The following is a 14,384-nucleotide window of genomic DNA, read 5'->3' on the forward strand; positions in this document are numbered from 1 at the left end:
ACTTCATAGTGTACCTTGCCCGCTCACCTTGGCAGTGATATGGGAGTAATTAACTCGGACATATGGGAATCATGACTCGCGGTGAATGTGCATAACCTCTACAGAGGGTTACAAACTGTTATAACAGTCGTGCTCACGGTCACGAGTGGTCCGCAAAACTCACAGAATAATTGGTTACTTATTGTTGTTCATTTAAGATGTTCTATGATGATAAGATGATTCAAATGATTCTGAGATCTGATCATGTGGGTTTAAATGGGAGCTTAAGCATAACTTGATAATAATTGATGATAAAATCTTGATTTACTAAAAGTGCTAACTGCAGTAAACCAGAGTCAACCTTTTTGAGCTTTCATAACCCCATGTTATTTTGTTAAGTACGGGAAGTACTTACGCTTGTTTACTTTCAATATTTAGGATAAAAATCCCGGATGAATACAGATGTCAATGGATATGAGAAGTTTCCAGAGGACTTTTAGGCTTGTGGTTCACCAATCGACCATCTCTGTGTTGAAGCTTCTATGAGAGAGCTATCTTTTTATTTTCTGCTGTGTTGAGTAAGACTACGTTTTGTTATTAATCGTGATGTAAGATACACTATGATGATACTTTTTATAATTTATTCAGCTTATATATGTGACTAATTTCTAGACACACATGAGTTTAGTGCATTCAATTTTATCTTTAAAATTGAGTGTGACAGCCGCGTCCGGAGAGAGGGTGGGCGACCTGGGGGCGCCGACAGCATCCTTGTAATAACAAGCTGCGGCGGCGACGTCCTGGCCGAGTCCGCGGAGGCTGACTCCGTGCTGGGGGTGGAGGGGGAGTCCCCGTCAATAATCCTTGTAATCACTTGGCGAAGAGAACGCCTATGTCCTCCAAGCTGCGGCCTTTGGTCTCCGGCAGCCGCACGTAGACGAACACCCCCGCTGCCACCGCCGTGCTGGCATACAGGAAGAAGCACCCGGCCATGGTGATGCTGTTGGCAAGCGAGATGAACGTCATGCTGATGATGCTGCACGTGACCCGGTTCGCGGCGATGCCGAGGCTCATGCCCTGCGCGCGCAGCTGCAGCGGCAGGATCTCCGCGCTGTAGGTCGGCGCCAGCGGGCCGAGGCCGATGGAGAACGCGGTGACGAACGCGAGCACCGACGCGACGCACGCCAACGCCACCGCGGGTGTCGGTGTCGTCTCGCTCTCGTCGGCGCCGAAGCACAGCGCGATCCCCAGCGACGTGAGCGTGAGTGCGTGACGGCAATGCCGGCGGCGCTGGCTAGGAGGAGCGGGCGGCGGCCGAGGCGGTCAGACAGGAACGTGGCCACGAAGATCGAGAGCGTCTTGACCAGTCCGACGGCGACGGTGGCGGCGAGGACGGCGCTGGTCGACGAGATGCCCGCCTTCTTGAACACCAGCGGCGTGTAGAGGACGATGGCGTCGATGCCGGACGCCTGCTGGAAGGAGTAGAGCACGAGGACGTTGGCGAGGATCCGCCGCACCATCGGCGACGGCCGCACGAACAGCTCCCTCCACACCCCGGCGCCGCTCACCTGCGCGTCCACGGCGCGCCTGATCTCCTCGAGCCGCTCCAGGGCCTCCGCCGGCGCGTCGGAGGTGCGCTCCAGCACGGCGCGCGCGTCAGCCACCGCGGCGACTCCGGCATGGCGAGCACGCCCTTCGCGAGGAGCAGCGGCGGCGGGACGCCCAGCGCGAACATGGCGCGCCAGCCGAGCCGCAGCGGCAGCCGGCGAGCGCGTAGTTGGAGACGTAGCTGAGGAGGATCCCGGCCGTGATGAAGAAGTCGACGAGGGAGGAGAGGAGCCCGCGCGAGGACGCCGGCGCGATCTCCGCCGCGTAGACCGGCGCCACGACGACGGCGAACCCGACGCCGACGCTGGTGACGAACCGCGCGGCCATCAGCGAGGCGAAGCTGCCACCCAGCGACATGGCGAGCGCGCCCGCCATGAGGAAGGCGTTGGCGAGCACCACGGTGCCCCGCCGGCCGATGGCGTCCGCGGCCCAGCCGGCGGCTAGGATGGAGGCCAGCATGTTCATGGACCCCGACAGCACCTCCACCTGCTCGTCCGTGAGACCCAGGTCGTCGCGCATGAACAGCTCCGCGCCGCTCATCAGCGCGAGATCTGCAGGTGGATAGGGAAGAGAAGAAAGCACGGCCGGACGCCATTGTCATGAAGGATGACGAAGATGAAGCACGTACGAGACGAGAGTAGCAGTGACGAGTGGACCACACGTACTGTAGCCCATGAGGATGGTGGTCATGGAGGCGAGCGTGGCGCAGACGAAGGCGAACATGTTCCGGCGTGGCGGGGATGGCTCCACCTCCACGGCGGACGAGGGGAGCAGCGGCTCGGCGACGACATCGGCGGCGCCATGGTGCTCCGTAGTGCCCACTGTTTTGGTTTTTTTTGCCTTGTCGCTGGTGAGGACGACTGAGATAGTGGCCTGGCCACTGAATATATCGGATCCCAGTGTGTGTCAGTGTCAACTCGGATGCTGGAGAATTATTTGGGATGCATCAGGAAAGTAAAGGGGATCAAATCAAAGTGTTGGCACCTTGAAAAGGAGCATATGAACATGGTCCTATGAAACAGGACAATCATACAAAGCCATGCGATTCGGTGGTAGGGTAACGTGATTAGCATAGCACCGGGTTACCTTTTTGTTTGCCCACGCCACTAGTTTATGAGGATTAATGACAGTGATTATCACCTAACACGTACGACATAAGGGGCCCTTGCTGACATGAATACCACTAGCTCGACTCAACTCGCTCTGCTACGGCGTGCATGCTTGTTGTCGAAGCTGAAGGTGTGGCGAGTGACGACGGGAAGAAGACGACGCTCGGGGGGGGGGGGGGGGGGGGGGGGGGGGGGGGTGTCGGAGTATGCCACAGATCCTAAGTTTGAGTCTCTTCGCACTAAATGCGTGCATCCCTTCTTTTCATTTTTCGAGCAGCAGCACAATTAATGTAAATTTGTAGTTTGTAATGTATTTGAAATTGTGCTACAAATACTTTGTTGATCATGTGCGTGTATTAGTTAACTAATTCACTACTGTGTGTTTATGAAGTTAATTTGAATCATTTGCAATCAGGTCTGAAATTGGGTGGGAAACGCGATTTCAAATATGGCAAGGAATTTCAAATTCAAAAGTTTGAAACTGGTTTTCAGAGGCGTTTCTGTTTACCGGCCCTAAAAATACATTTTTAGAGGTGGCTGCAACCACCCCTGAAAATACCAATTTCAGGGGTGGATTTCCTAACGGAACCGTCCCTAGAAATGTATTTTCAAGGGCGGTTAAAAGACGATGGCTAAAGATGCCCCATCTTTACAATCGGTTGCATTGTAGCGGTTTGGAAAATCGGCCCTAAAAATCCAATTTAACCTGTCCCTAAAGAAGTTTTCTGTACTAGTGATGGTAACTTGTATGACTTTGAGATTTATTCAAACGATCGTATCATACGTTTTAGTTCATTTTAGTAGTAACTGTACAGTGTCTGGACGCACACTGCTCTAACTGTTATGGGCTCGTGAGATTAATTTGGAGATTTATCGGACCGTTGTGTCAATTTGGAATCGGACTTGTCACTGTGCACTACTGTAGACAAGTGGGCGCGCTGCCGTTAATTTGAAGTGAATACGAACCGGGCCAACTCTTGACAAGTGACAAAGAATCTAAAAGCAGCTACATACATGTCATAACGGTCATCATCTCAATTATTTGGTGAGCCGACATCATACAGTACATTGTTTTAGATGTATACAAGTATAAAGGTAGTGATAAATTAAAAGAGATATAAGGCTTATTAAGAAATATAAGCAAACACACGAATTTGGCGAATATTCAATAAATACAGTCCCTGTAGTAGTATTTATATGGACTATGCACACGCTTAAGAACCTGCGGCAGTAGAATTAAGACGCGTGGGCTGCATGCATTTTGCATCATCATATATATCAGGACGATCCAGGAGTCAATTGGTCGTCGTCGTCGGCGGCGGCTTCTTCTTATTCTTAAGCTTGCGGTAGTCGTAGAGGAAGAGAACCGCGCAAAAAACGACGAGTGTGGGGACGAGCAGCATGACGACTTTGGTGGAGGTACCCCACTTGCGAGCGCTGCCGGCGGCGTAGGCTACGAGGAGGGCGAGCACGTCCAGCAGCATGGCGGTGTACATCGGCCAGAGTTGGAGGATAGTGCTAGGGCTTGCCGCCTGCTGCCCAGCTTTCTTCCCACCCTGCAGTATCATCCGCAGCAGCAGCGCGGCGATGATGCTGATGGACGCCATGAAGGAAAGGGAGTTGCTGTAGAAGAAGACGTTGTACCGCGTCTTGCCTGTGTCGTGGAGGACCGGGTCGCCGGCGGCGGAGTGCCCGCCGCCGTCCTCCCTCCACAGCCCGCCAGGTGGCTTCAGGCCCGTCAGGTACGTCACGCTGGCGCCCAGTGTCCCTGCCAGCATCAGGTACAGCACCGTCTTCATGTCGGCCTCTTGGTCGTCGTCTTCAGTCGCCGGCCGATCAGTAGTACTAGTACCTGCGCCTTGTTTCCAGGGGAAGCATCTCACGTAGACCGCCACCAGAATGGCCGCGGCGGCGAGCACGGCGGCGAGCACGAGCACGATGATGGAGGTCTTCAGATGCATGGAGCTTCCGGCAGAGTAGGCGCCCATGAGGCCGAGCATCCCGGCCACCATGCAGACGTAGAGCGCGTAGCAGTTGATGCCCGGCCTGTACAGGTACCTGTTGCGGAGGAGGACGATCACTACAGGAAAACGCCTCTTTGCCGACTGCTTGCCCCGGTCGGCAAAGGCATAAACCCAGTCGGCAAAGGCTTTGCCGACCGCAAAGCCACGTGGCAGTCGGCAAAGAGCAGTCGGCAAAGCCTGGGTCGGCAAAGGCGGATTTGCCGACTGCCACGTGGCACACAGTCGGCAAATCCTTTGCCAACTGCCACGCCAGCAGTCGGCATAGCCACGTGGCGCCGTCAGCACTGACGGCAGGCTTTGCCGACTGCTGTTTCCTCGGCAGTCGGCAAAGATTTTTTTTTTCAGAAATTGTTTGCCGACTGGCCGCCAGCTCGGCAGTCGGCAAAGAAAGAAATTTTTTTTTTGAAATGTTCTTTGCCGACTGCTTTCGGAGTTGCAGTCGGCAAAGGTTTGACCTCTTTGCCGACTGCCTCCCATTGCAGTCGGCAAAGACTCTGTCCTGGGTTTTTTTTGCCCAGCTTGGCAAAGCTGGAATTTTTTTTTTTGCTTTTGTTTTCTGTTTTCTCGCATCAAAACCCTGCAAAATCACAAATTATAATCCAATTTCACCAGAAGCACCGGTAGCACCATTTATATCACAATTTCATCACATTTGTCGCCAACATCACCACATATATCACAATAACGCACAACATCACATATATCTCACATATATGTCACAATAACAACCACACAAGTGCATTACAACCATCACATGAAGTCCAACACGTCGAACACCACAAGTCGACGTCCATCACACGAAGTTCAACATAACAAGTCTAGGTCCATAACGAAGAAAAGAAATACATGACAACAACTTCGACGATACGGTGGATACATGATAACAGAATCGACAAGTACCTAGCTCGTCGCGCCGTCCCCGGTCTCGTCGTCCGCTCCACCCCCAGAGCCCCCAGGGTTTGCCCACGGAAACCCCCTTGGACCAAATTGAGGCGCCTGCGCGTACTGCCACCCTCCGCGCACCGGCGGCCACGAGTACGTCGGAGGAGGGCCACGCGGAGGTGGATACGGTGGATAGGGTGCAGGTGGTGGATACGACATCATCTGATGGCCGGGACCTCCAGGAGACGGGTTCGAACCCGTCGACTGTACCTGCACAAGTTAAACGCCAAGTGATGTCATTAGTATCTGCAGCATGGACGCACAAGTTAAAGCAAGAGTCAATATACTCACCGGGGTCCCTCCAGGAGCGACAAGAGCAGGCACAGGAAAAAACTCTGAAGGAGGAGGCGGTGGAGCGAACATTGGAAGAGGAGGCGGTGTAGACGCCCCGGGCGTCTGCATGGACTGGAAGAAGCTGGCCATGTTCTGCATCTGAGTGTTGTAGTGCTGCTGCAGGCTTTGCTGGTAAGCCATCTGTTGCGCCATCATCTGCGCGTGCAACGTGGCGATCCTCTCCTCCATCTTGGCCTCCATCTGGGCCTGCAATATTACATCCGCAGTGTTGATTGTATGTACAGGTGCGAAACGAGTGAACGACGAACGAAACGGCACTTACCTGTGACGCTGACTGCCGCCGGGGCGCTACGGGGATGTCGCTGGAGCTCGTGGGCGTGGATCGAACCTGGGTCAGCGTAGGAACCTGGGACGGGTCGAGGGCGCTGTGGGCCATGTAGTAGCGGCCGTGCTGCTTCCCTGGTCCCAACCTCTGCAGGAGGTCTGTGTCCAGGGGCTCGGCGGTGGGGTCGAACGTCTCCCCGTAGCGCTGGCGAGCCGCGACGGTGTACTCGGTGGCCTTCTCGTAGGCGGTGGGGTTGGTGTACGCATCGGGCCCGTCCTCCGGGTTGTAGACGTTGTTTGGATCCGTCGCCTTGCCCTTGTGAGAGAGGAGGTACGCGGTGTACTCGTTGATTTCCTGCCCACCGTGCGTCTGCGTCTGCATTGAAAACACAAACATGGTTACAAGTATTGACAATTGAGCGCAAGGATTAAGACATGAACGGACGCATACCCATCTTGTCGCGAACTGGGGGAGGGGCTGATTCCCTTGGTGGTGTGACACCCCTCGCATCTGCGCGCGGCGGCCCTGACGGTCGGCGCGCCTCGCGTACGCCTCATCCGTGCGCCACATGCGCACAATCTCCGTCCAGCATTCCCTGTGGTTGTCGCACCACGACGGACACACCTGCATGACATCAAGTATTTGACATGCGAGAAGATTAGTGTAATGTTTCACTGAAGGAATCTGAACGAATGTTGTCATACTTAATTACCTGCTCGTATTGCGCTTGGGTGAGGTCGGCCTCCCTCGAGTTCATTCTCTGGCGGATTTGGGGCTTCTTGATGTTCTCTCCAAGCACGTTGACGTGGAAGTCGCGGATGGCCTGTATGCGCGCCTCATGGTACAGGTCCTTGAGACGATCTTTGCAGACCGCCTCCTGCACTCGCGCCGCCTGGGCTGCTTTACCCTCCTCGCACGTGAAGAAGTCCTGCACACAGACACATCATGTAGCATTTCCTTTTTGCAAGAAGTCCGACGAATGCGTACTATTTAGCAATGCGGTGCGATGAAAGACTCACCCAAAACTCCCTCTTTATCTTTGCCGCGATGGTCTCGCCACCCTCCTCGACGAGGTAGAAGTGGGACCACTTGGTGGGCACCTTCATCTCGCCGTTGACGTTGACAAGGCCAGGGTAGTACTCCTTAATTAGGAGGCCCTGGATGCCATTGATATGGCGTGCTTGACCTGCTCCACTCACAATCTTCCAGGAACTGCACGAGTCATTAAGAACAATTATTAGTCTTCAGTTCGATTTTTGACATGTCATATGAACAAGTAGCGAAATCAATAATGGTTACTTACGTCTGGCCCACGGGTGTGATCACCGGGCGCTGGTGGAATTGCGGCCGCACCCTAGGAAGCTGCGTGGGCCCGCGCGAGTACACCTTGGCCACGCCTGACGAAGTCGAAGCCGTCTCGCCTGGTGTAGGCGCGTCGTCGCCGTCGTCGTCGTCATCGTCGTCGTCGTCGTCGTCGCCGCCGCCGCGCTCGTCGTCACGCGACGTCGTCCCCCCTTGCGAGGACGAGAACGGCAGCCTCCTGGTCGCCTGGCGACGTCCGCTGGGGGGCTGGGACCCCCTACTAGACGACCCGCGCACCAACACCTCCTCCTCCTCCTCGTCGTCGTCGGTGGTCTCCTGCGGGGGGACCTGGTACGCCGAGCGTACTGCTCGATGCGGCCGCTGCCGCCGTCCGCCTGGCATTTTGTCGAGTGCCTGCAATGACAAAGAACAAAACTGTTAGCATAAATAAATGACAAGTACTTGTAAAGGAACATAATAATAACAATATAGTATTACATGGCCTCGTAATTATCTCCGCGAACGGCAATATCTCGGGCGTGGAGTCGTCATCTCTATCACTATCGTCGTCATCGCTATCAATATTGTCGAGCTCCCTTAAGTCATCACTGTCATCATCATCCTCATTGTCTCCATAGTCATCATCATGTACCTCCTCCTGGACAACTCCATCGCGCTGCATCTGCCATCGCTCAAGCATTCTTAAGTCCCTAGCATCCTGCACCTCCTCACCCTCGTCCTCATCGATTTCGTTGTCTACTTCCATGCCCATGAGCGAACCAATGTCGATCTCCAAGGTACCTTCTAGCCCCTCAGGTTGATAGAACTCATCGGTGCTTGGGTCAAAGTTGTAATCGTCGTCGTTTGGGAGAGGCGCTTTGCCGCGCGGCGACACCAAATGCACAAGGCTCCACCCCGCAAGCTTCTCGTCTTTTTGGCACGCCCATGGGAGGTACTTACTGTAGCAAGGCAACACAAAAAAACTGGGATCGAAAATCGAAAAAAAAAATTAATTCTTTGCCGATTGCCATCAGTGGCAGTTGGCAAAGAGCCTTTGCCGACTGCCAGGGAGGATGGCAGTTGGCAAAGCCTGCGCCTTTGCCGACTGCTGACGGAGTGGCAGTCGGCAAAGGTGACGGCGTGGATGGCGTCAACCATGGCCTGCCTTTGCCGACTGCAATTCTTTGCCAACTGCCTGGCAGTCGGCAAATCCAGGCAGTCGGCAAATCCTGCTTTGCCGACTGCAGGAAATTCCAGTTGGCAAAGGGACCTCTTTGCCGAGTGTCGAAAAAAAACAGTTGGCAAATAAAATTGCAGTCGGCAAAGAGCCAGTTTTCTGTAGTGGATGAGCGCCACAGACGCCATGAAGCTCGCCGCGTTGCAGTAGTAGAAGACCCTGTAGTGGACGGGGGTACTTGTCCTGGAGCACCGGGAAGCCGGCGCGGTGGCCGCACCTGGCGTCGTCTTCCTCCCAGAAGCCGCCCGGCGGGGTCAGGCCGGCCTGGTACGCCAGCGTGGCGCCCAGGATCGCAAGCATCAGCAGCACCTCACGCTTCTTCTTCAACCGATCTTCTTCTTCTTCTTCCTTCTTCTTGGTCGTGCTCGTGCTCGTGCTCGTGCTGCCGCTGTCCGCAGCGGCGGGCGCCGCCGGCTCATCGAGCGTGAAGAACAGGATGTGGATCACCACGTAGATGAGGACGACACCGGCCAGGGCGACCGTGTAGACGGAGGTGCTGGCGTCCCTGGAGCCACCGGCGGCGTACGCGCCGATGAGGGCGAACAGGTCCAGTATCATCACCGCCTCCAGCGCGTACTTCCTCAGCACAAGCTGCCGGTAGAGCAGCATCGCCGTGATGACCAGGGACGCCACCAGCGCCGCCGAGTTGAAGTAGAAGAAGACCTTGTACCGCACGGGGTGCGTCGTCAGGAGTATTGGGTCGCCGACGTTGTGACCCTCCCCGCTTCTTGCCCACACGCCGCCAGGTGGATCCACACCTGCTGTGTAAGAAATGGTTGCCGCAAGAATGGGAAGCAACTGGATATCTTCACGATTCTTTTGCCAGTCGACTTTGGGTTCTCCCTCCTGTAGACATCTAGTACGTACAAGAAATTAAAGGATAATATATATTATTAGTTGTTACCGATCGAGTTTACTTTCTTTTGTCACTGTTAACTACTCTATTTACTATTTTATTATTATTCACCATCATACTGTTGTGACGACCCAGCAATTGATTAATCTTTTCCTTACTAACATATAGTCCACCCATTTTGTTGTCAATTGAGGGTAGCAAAAATGGACCCTACCAAAGGTTCAATGGTTTAGAGATTTTGGTGTTGAGTGACAACATACCCAATGGAATTAACATATATTGTTCGCTAGTATACAAGTAATTGGTCTCATGGATGTGTAGCGATAGACTTAGGTATGAGGTGGCTTATATATCCAAGTCCATCACTGCACATCCATGGAATTGGTCTGATGCGCAGGAGAACTCTAGTGCATAACACCGGTGCACATAGGAAAGCTGTGATGCTCTCTTCGATGATCACACAGGAAATATGTATGACATCCATTCGTCCAACGGCTAGTTTTTGTCACAGGAAAGCTCTGGTGCCCTGACTCTAGTGTACACAGGAGAAATCTGGTGCTCACGTAAAGGCAAGCAACGGCTAGTTTTTAGCACCGGAAAGCTCGGCCGCAGGAGAAACCCAGTGCTCACTATATACACCCATACCAGGCCATTTGGAGTGTGTAAGTGCTTGGAGAAGCTAGTCTGCAAGATTTTTTGCCTTTAGAGATAACAACACTTAGAAAATTCTAGTTTATATTTAGATAAAACTTGTGTAGATTTTTATCAGCAGGTTTTAGTCTTAGTATTTAAGGGACCTAATTCAACCCTCCTCTTATCCGTCACGGTCCCTTCATTGAGACTTTTTTTACCTTCAATTCAACCCTCCTCATATCCGTCATGGTCCATTCACTGAGCCTTTTTTTTACCTCACTAAACCCTCATATGCTATCACATCAATGACAAAAAAACAGTGGGTTTCAAAATATATTGTCATTTTATTAGGCTCTCCATCGGTAGTAGTGAACATACATACACCCATCTATCTTCTGGAAAATTACCTAATTAGCTCTCGGTGAGGATGAGGCTGTGTATATTTACTGCTTGGTGCACGTAGATTTGAAACATTAATTTTTTCGGAGAATGATAGCGTACAGCTACATGTACAAAAAAAAATACTATAGATATATGAATTCTTCCAGAATTGTTTAAGATGTTAACAAATTTATGTAGTAGTAAAGAAAAATGTTTTACATGTCATAAATTGGATGAATGCAGCACAGAGGAAATTAAGTTCCAACCTAAAAAACTGAACTATATATGAATGCTAGTGACAGAAAAAAAAAGGGTATGTACTTGGTACCTGCCGCCAGTGTCGGGCTTCTGGGCAACAAGCAGCAGGGTGGAAATGGCGGCCGCAACTAGGACGAGCAGGAGGACAATGTAGGCGGTGCGCTCGCTGTCCCTGCAGCTCCCGGAGATGTAACCGCCCCCAAGGCCCAAGAGTGCTATGACGATGGGCCCATACAGCGCCAACCGCCTCACTCTCAGGTCGAAGCGCTCCTCGAGCTGCTTCTTCAGCTTGTGAAAGCTCACAATGAGCATGACGGCCAGCAGGGATGCGACGAAGGCGGTGGTGTTGAAGAAGAAGAAAGCCTTGTAGCGGGTGGGGTGGAGGCGCTGCAGCACCGGGTCGCCGGCGGTGTGGTGCCCCTCCTCGGTGCTCCGCCAGAAGCCGCCGGGCGGGTTCAGCCCGGCCACGTACGCGTCGGTCGCCGCGAACACGGCCAGCACCAACTGGATCTCGCGCTGACTGGTGATGGTCTGCTTCTGTCGTCGTTCCGCCGCCTCCTCCAACGACGACGACGACGACGGCAGACTTTTATTCACCTGAGATTTGGGATCAACAACGTTGTAAGTGAGGCAGGCGATGGCGTAGGCGAAGATGCCGGACGCCAGCAAGCAGGCGCCGCAACGGGTGGTGAAGTCGTCGTGGCTGCTCCCGGCGCCGTAGGCCCCCATGAGGCCCAGCATGTCGACCATCATGATGAAGCGCACGAGGTAGAGCAGCAGCCTGTTGCCCAAGTGCTGGTCGTCCTGGTGGACGATGAGGAGGAGGCCGACCAGGAGCGACGCGGCGAAGGAGATGGCGTTGAAGTAGTAGAAGACGATGTAGCGCGTGTAGTTAGTGTGGCGGAGGATGGAGTCGCCGACCAGCTGCCCTTCCGGCGTGTCCGCCAGCCATGAGCCGCCGGGCAGGTTGAGCCCCGCCGCGTAGGTCACCGTCGCCACCAGAGTCGCCAGGAGCAGCAGGCACTTCTTCAGATCGTACTCCGTCGATCCGCCGCCGTTGGCATGTCCGCCGGAATTATTGTTATTGGCCATTGTATTGTATTGTTGGGTGCTTGCATTGGACTGATCGAGCGACGTGGATGAAGCTTTGCGTTGGGTAGAGCTAGCTGATGTCCATGGCCTGGATTTATATAGCTCGTTCTGCGATGATGTCTGCATGCGTATGTCCCAGTAATGGCATTGCTTGATCAGGTCATCCTGTTTTCGACTTTATATATAATTCCCTTGTCATTCCAAGGATCTACTTTAAGTAGTAAATGTTTTATGCATGCCCTTTATCTGCTGCATCCGGTACTCTCGTGCATGCAAGTGACCATTGCCAGCACGTTAGGTTTCGGTCCGTCATGCATGTCTCGTATTTTTAATTTCCAGCCGTGCTTATGGCCGGTATTCCCACGCAACGCGACAAAAGACCTCGATCTGATCTACACGGCAGGTTTCGGTTCCTCATGTCTTCCATACGTACTTGTTGTGGAGTACGTCATGACTTTAATTTCCGGAATTGATTGAGTACCAAATTTGGGCTATCATTAAATTTATCTCAATGCCGGATGGATGGTTCAGGCTTTGTTCAGTTGCACGGTTGTTGATCCCCGAGAGCATTATTTCTACTCCGGGAATTAGTGGATTCCCATGTTGTCACCCTATCCCTGTTGGGAATTAGTGCGAATCCGAGCTGTTCCTCCCACGCCTTCTTTTGAGAGGCTTTTACTTGTGTACCCTTAAAAAAGATGCCACACTTCTGCGTACCCCTCAAAAGTTGGTCGTCACCTACGTGCCATCGCTCGAACTTTTCTTTTCCCTCATGCCATTCCGTCGGCATTTGCTCCTAACGGTGGGTAACGGCTCTGGAGAATGACTCAGTTGCCCTTGGGCTTGTATGGGTGTCTGAACTTTTTCGTTTCCCCTGTGCCATTGCCAGGCCAATTTTCATTTCCTCTGTGCCATTACTGTTCATCGGAGCCTACTCCTACTGTCCAACCGTGACCTACTCCTACGGTCCTGCACGATTTCTTTTAACTATCGGAGAAAAATGGTGCTGTATTTGCATTGCTATCATTTCAACTCTCTCATCAACGAGCCTTGCCTTGATCCACATGATCCAAGAAGATAGCTAGTTAGCCCTGCATCCCTGGAGCAAAAGAATAAGCCCTGTCAGCAGCGAACCACTGTCCAAGGCAGCTGCCAGCCAGACAGCCCGCTCAAATTCTCACCCCACGCAAGACCCCAAACCACACTACTGTTGACACGTTTGGTGTGGCTGGCCTCCACCTCGATCGATCGATCGTATTCGTCCGCACGTACCTACGCACGGGGTCGGCGGGAGACGCCGCATCGGGATCTATAGTTTGATTAATTATTTTTCTAGATATATGTACGGCATGGAGTACATACGTACTAATAATGTAGATTATACGGCCGGGAGTAATATTCTTACGACGTATAGTTTGAGACAGAGGAAGTATGTATCCTGTTGAGTTGTCTGCCTCCATCAGCGATGCAAAGACCGTCGATCCAGACAGTTGTCTCGTGGCAGATTATATATATATATATATATATATATATATATATATATATATATATATATATATATATATATATATATATATATATATATATATATATATATATATATATATATATATATATATAAGGTCGATGGTGGTAGCATGCGTGGCAAGCAAGGTCACGGTCGCCGCACATGACACGCCCATTATTGGCAAACTAGCTAGCAAAATATAAAAGATGATGGCATCTGCCTGCATGTATTAGCTAGTCGTTGCTACATACACATGAGGCCATTATATTGGCCTTAGTTTGCAAGAGATGCATGGCATGCAACTGAACTTAAGCCGCACGTCATGGCACGGACGGATGATGCATCCGCCATTCCGGCCCATCTCTCGCGCCTGGCCTGATTCTGTACGCTACCTCCAGGTGACCAGGCCTTGACATGTGCGTGACCCGTGTCGTGTCGTGACGTGTTATTGGATGATGGAGACGTGCATGGCCATGGCCGGGTGTACGCACGCACGCACACTTGGACGGACGGAGAGGACAGGTTCTGTCTGTTCCTGCCCTGTTGGGTCGCATGCATGCCTCTTGGCCCTGCCGCCTTGCCCTGCGCTCGCTTTTCTCGTCGTCCTTTGGAAGGGAGTTGGGAGTCAGGAGAGATTTGAATGCATGGGCATAGAGGCCTTGTTTAGACCACCTCCAAATTTCAAGTTTTTTCACTTTCTCTATCATATCAATTTTTAGACGCATACATAGAGCATTAAATGTTGGTAAAAAAAATAACTAATTGCATAGTTTAGTTATAAATCACGAGACGAATCTTTTGAGCCTAGTTAGTCCATGATCGGACAAAGTTTGTCAA

The 14,384-nt window shown here is 52.4% G+C and overlaps 1 protein-coding gene and 2 pseudogenes across 1 annotated transcript; all 3 read right to left on the bottom strand.

Moving 5' to 3' along the window:
- Positions 1 to 386: 386 nt before the first annotated feature.
- Positions 387 to 2,594, bottom strand: LOC136489446 (polyol transporter 5-like; annotated as a pseudogene).
- Positions 2,595 to 3,991: 1,397 nt separating this feature from the next.
- On the bottom strand, positions 3,992 to 12,040 carry LOC136489447 (uncharacterized; annotated as a pseudogene).
- LOC136485530 (uncharacterized) lies at positions 5,468 to 7,058 on the bottom strand. Its single transcript, XM_066482388.1, has 5 exons — positions 6,994 to 7,058; positions 6,732 to 6,905; positions 6,279 to 6,656; positions 5,954 to 6,202; positions 5,468 to 5,872 (listed from the first exon to the last, which is right to left on the bottom strand). Exons 1-5 carry the CDS (start codon positions 7,036 to 7,038, stop codon positions 5,621 to 5,623), a joined length of 1,098 nt encoding a protein of 365 aa, XP_066338485.1. The 5' UTR covers positions 7,039 to 7,058; the 3' UTR covers positions 5,468 to 5,620.
- Positions 12,041 to 14,384: the final 2,344 nt, after the last annotated feature.

This window comes from Miscanthus floridulus, chromosome 10 (genome assembly GCF_019320115.1).
Source record: "Miscanthus floridulus cultivar M001 chromosome 10, ASM1932011v1, whole genome shotgun sequence".
Lineage (NCBI taxonomy): Eukaryota > Viridiplantae > Streptophyta > Magnoliopsida > Poales > Poaceae > Miscanthus > Miscanthus floridulus.

Coding starts and splice junctions, on each gene's coding strand:
- LOC136485530 (XM_066482388.1), bottom strand. CDS start 7,038: ATGAACTCGAGGGAGGCCGACCTCACCCAAGCGCAATACGAGCAG. Junction 6,657..6,731: donor CCCAGTTCGCGACAAGATGG/GTATGCGTCCGT, acceptor TTTTCAATGCAG/ACGCAGACGCACGGTGGGCA. Junction 5,873..5,953: donor TCGCTCCTGGAGGGACCCCG/GTGAGTATATTG, acceptor TAACTTGTGCAG/GTACAGTCGACGGGTTCGAA.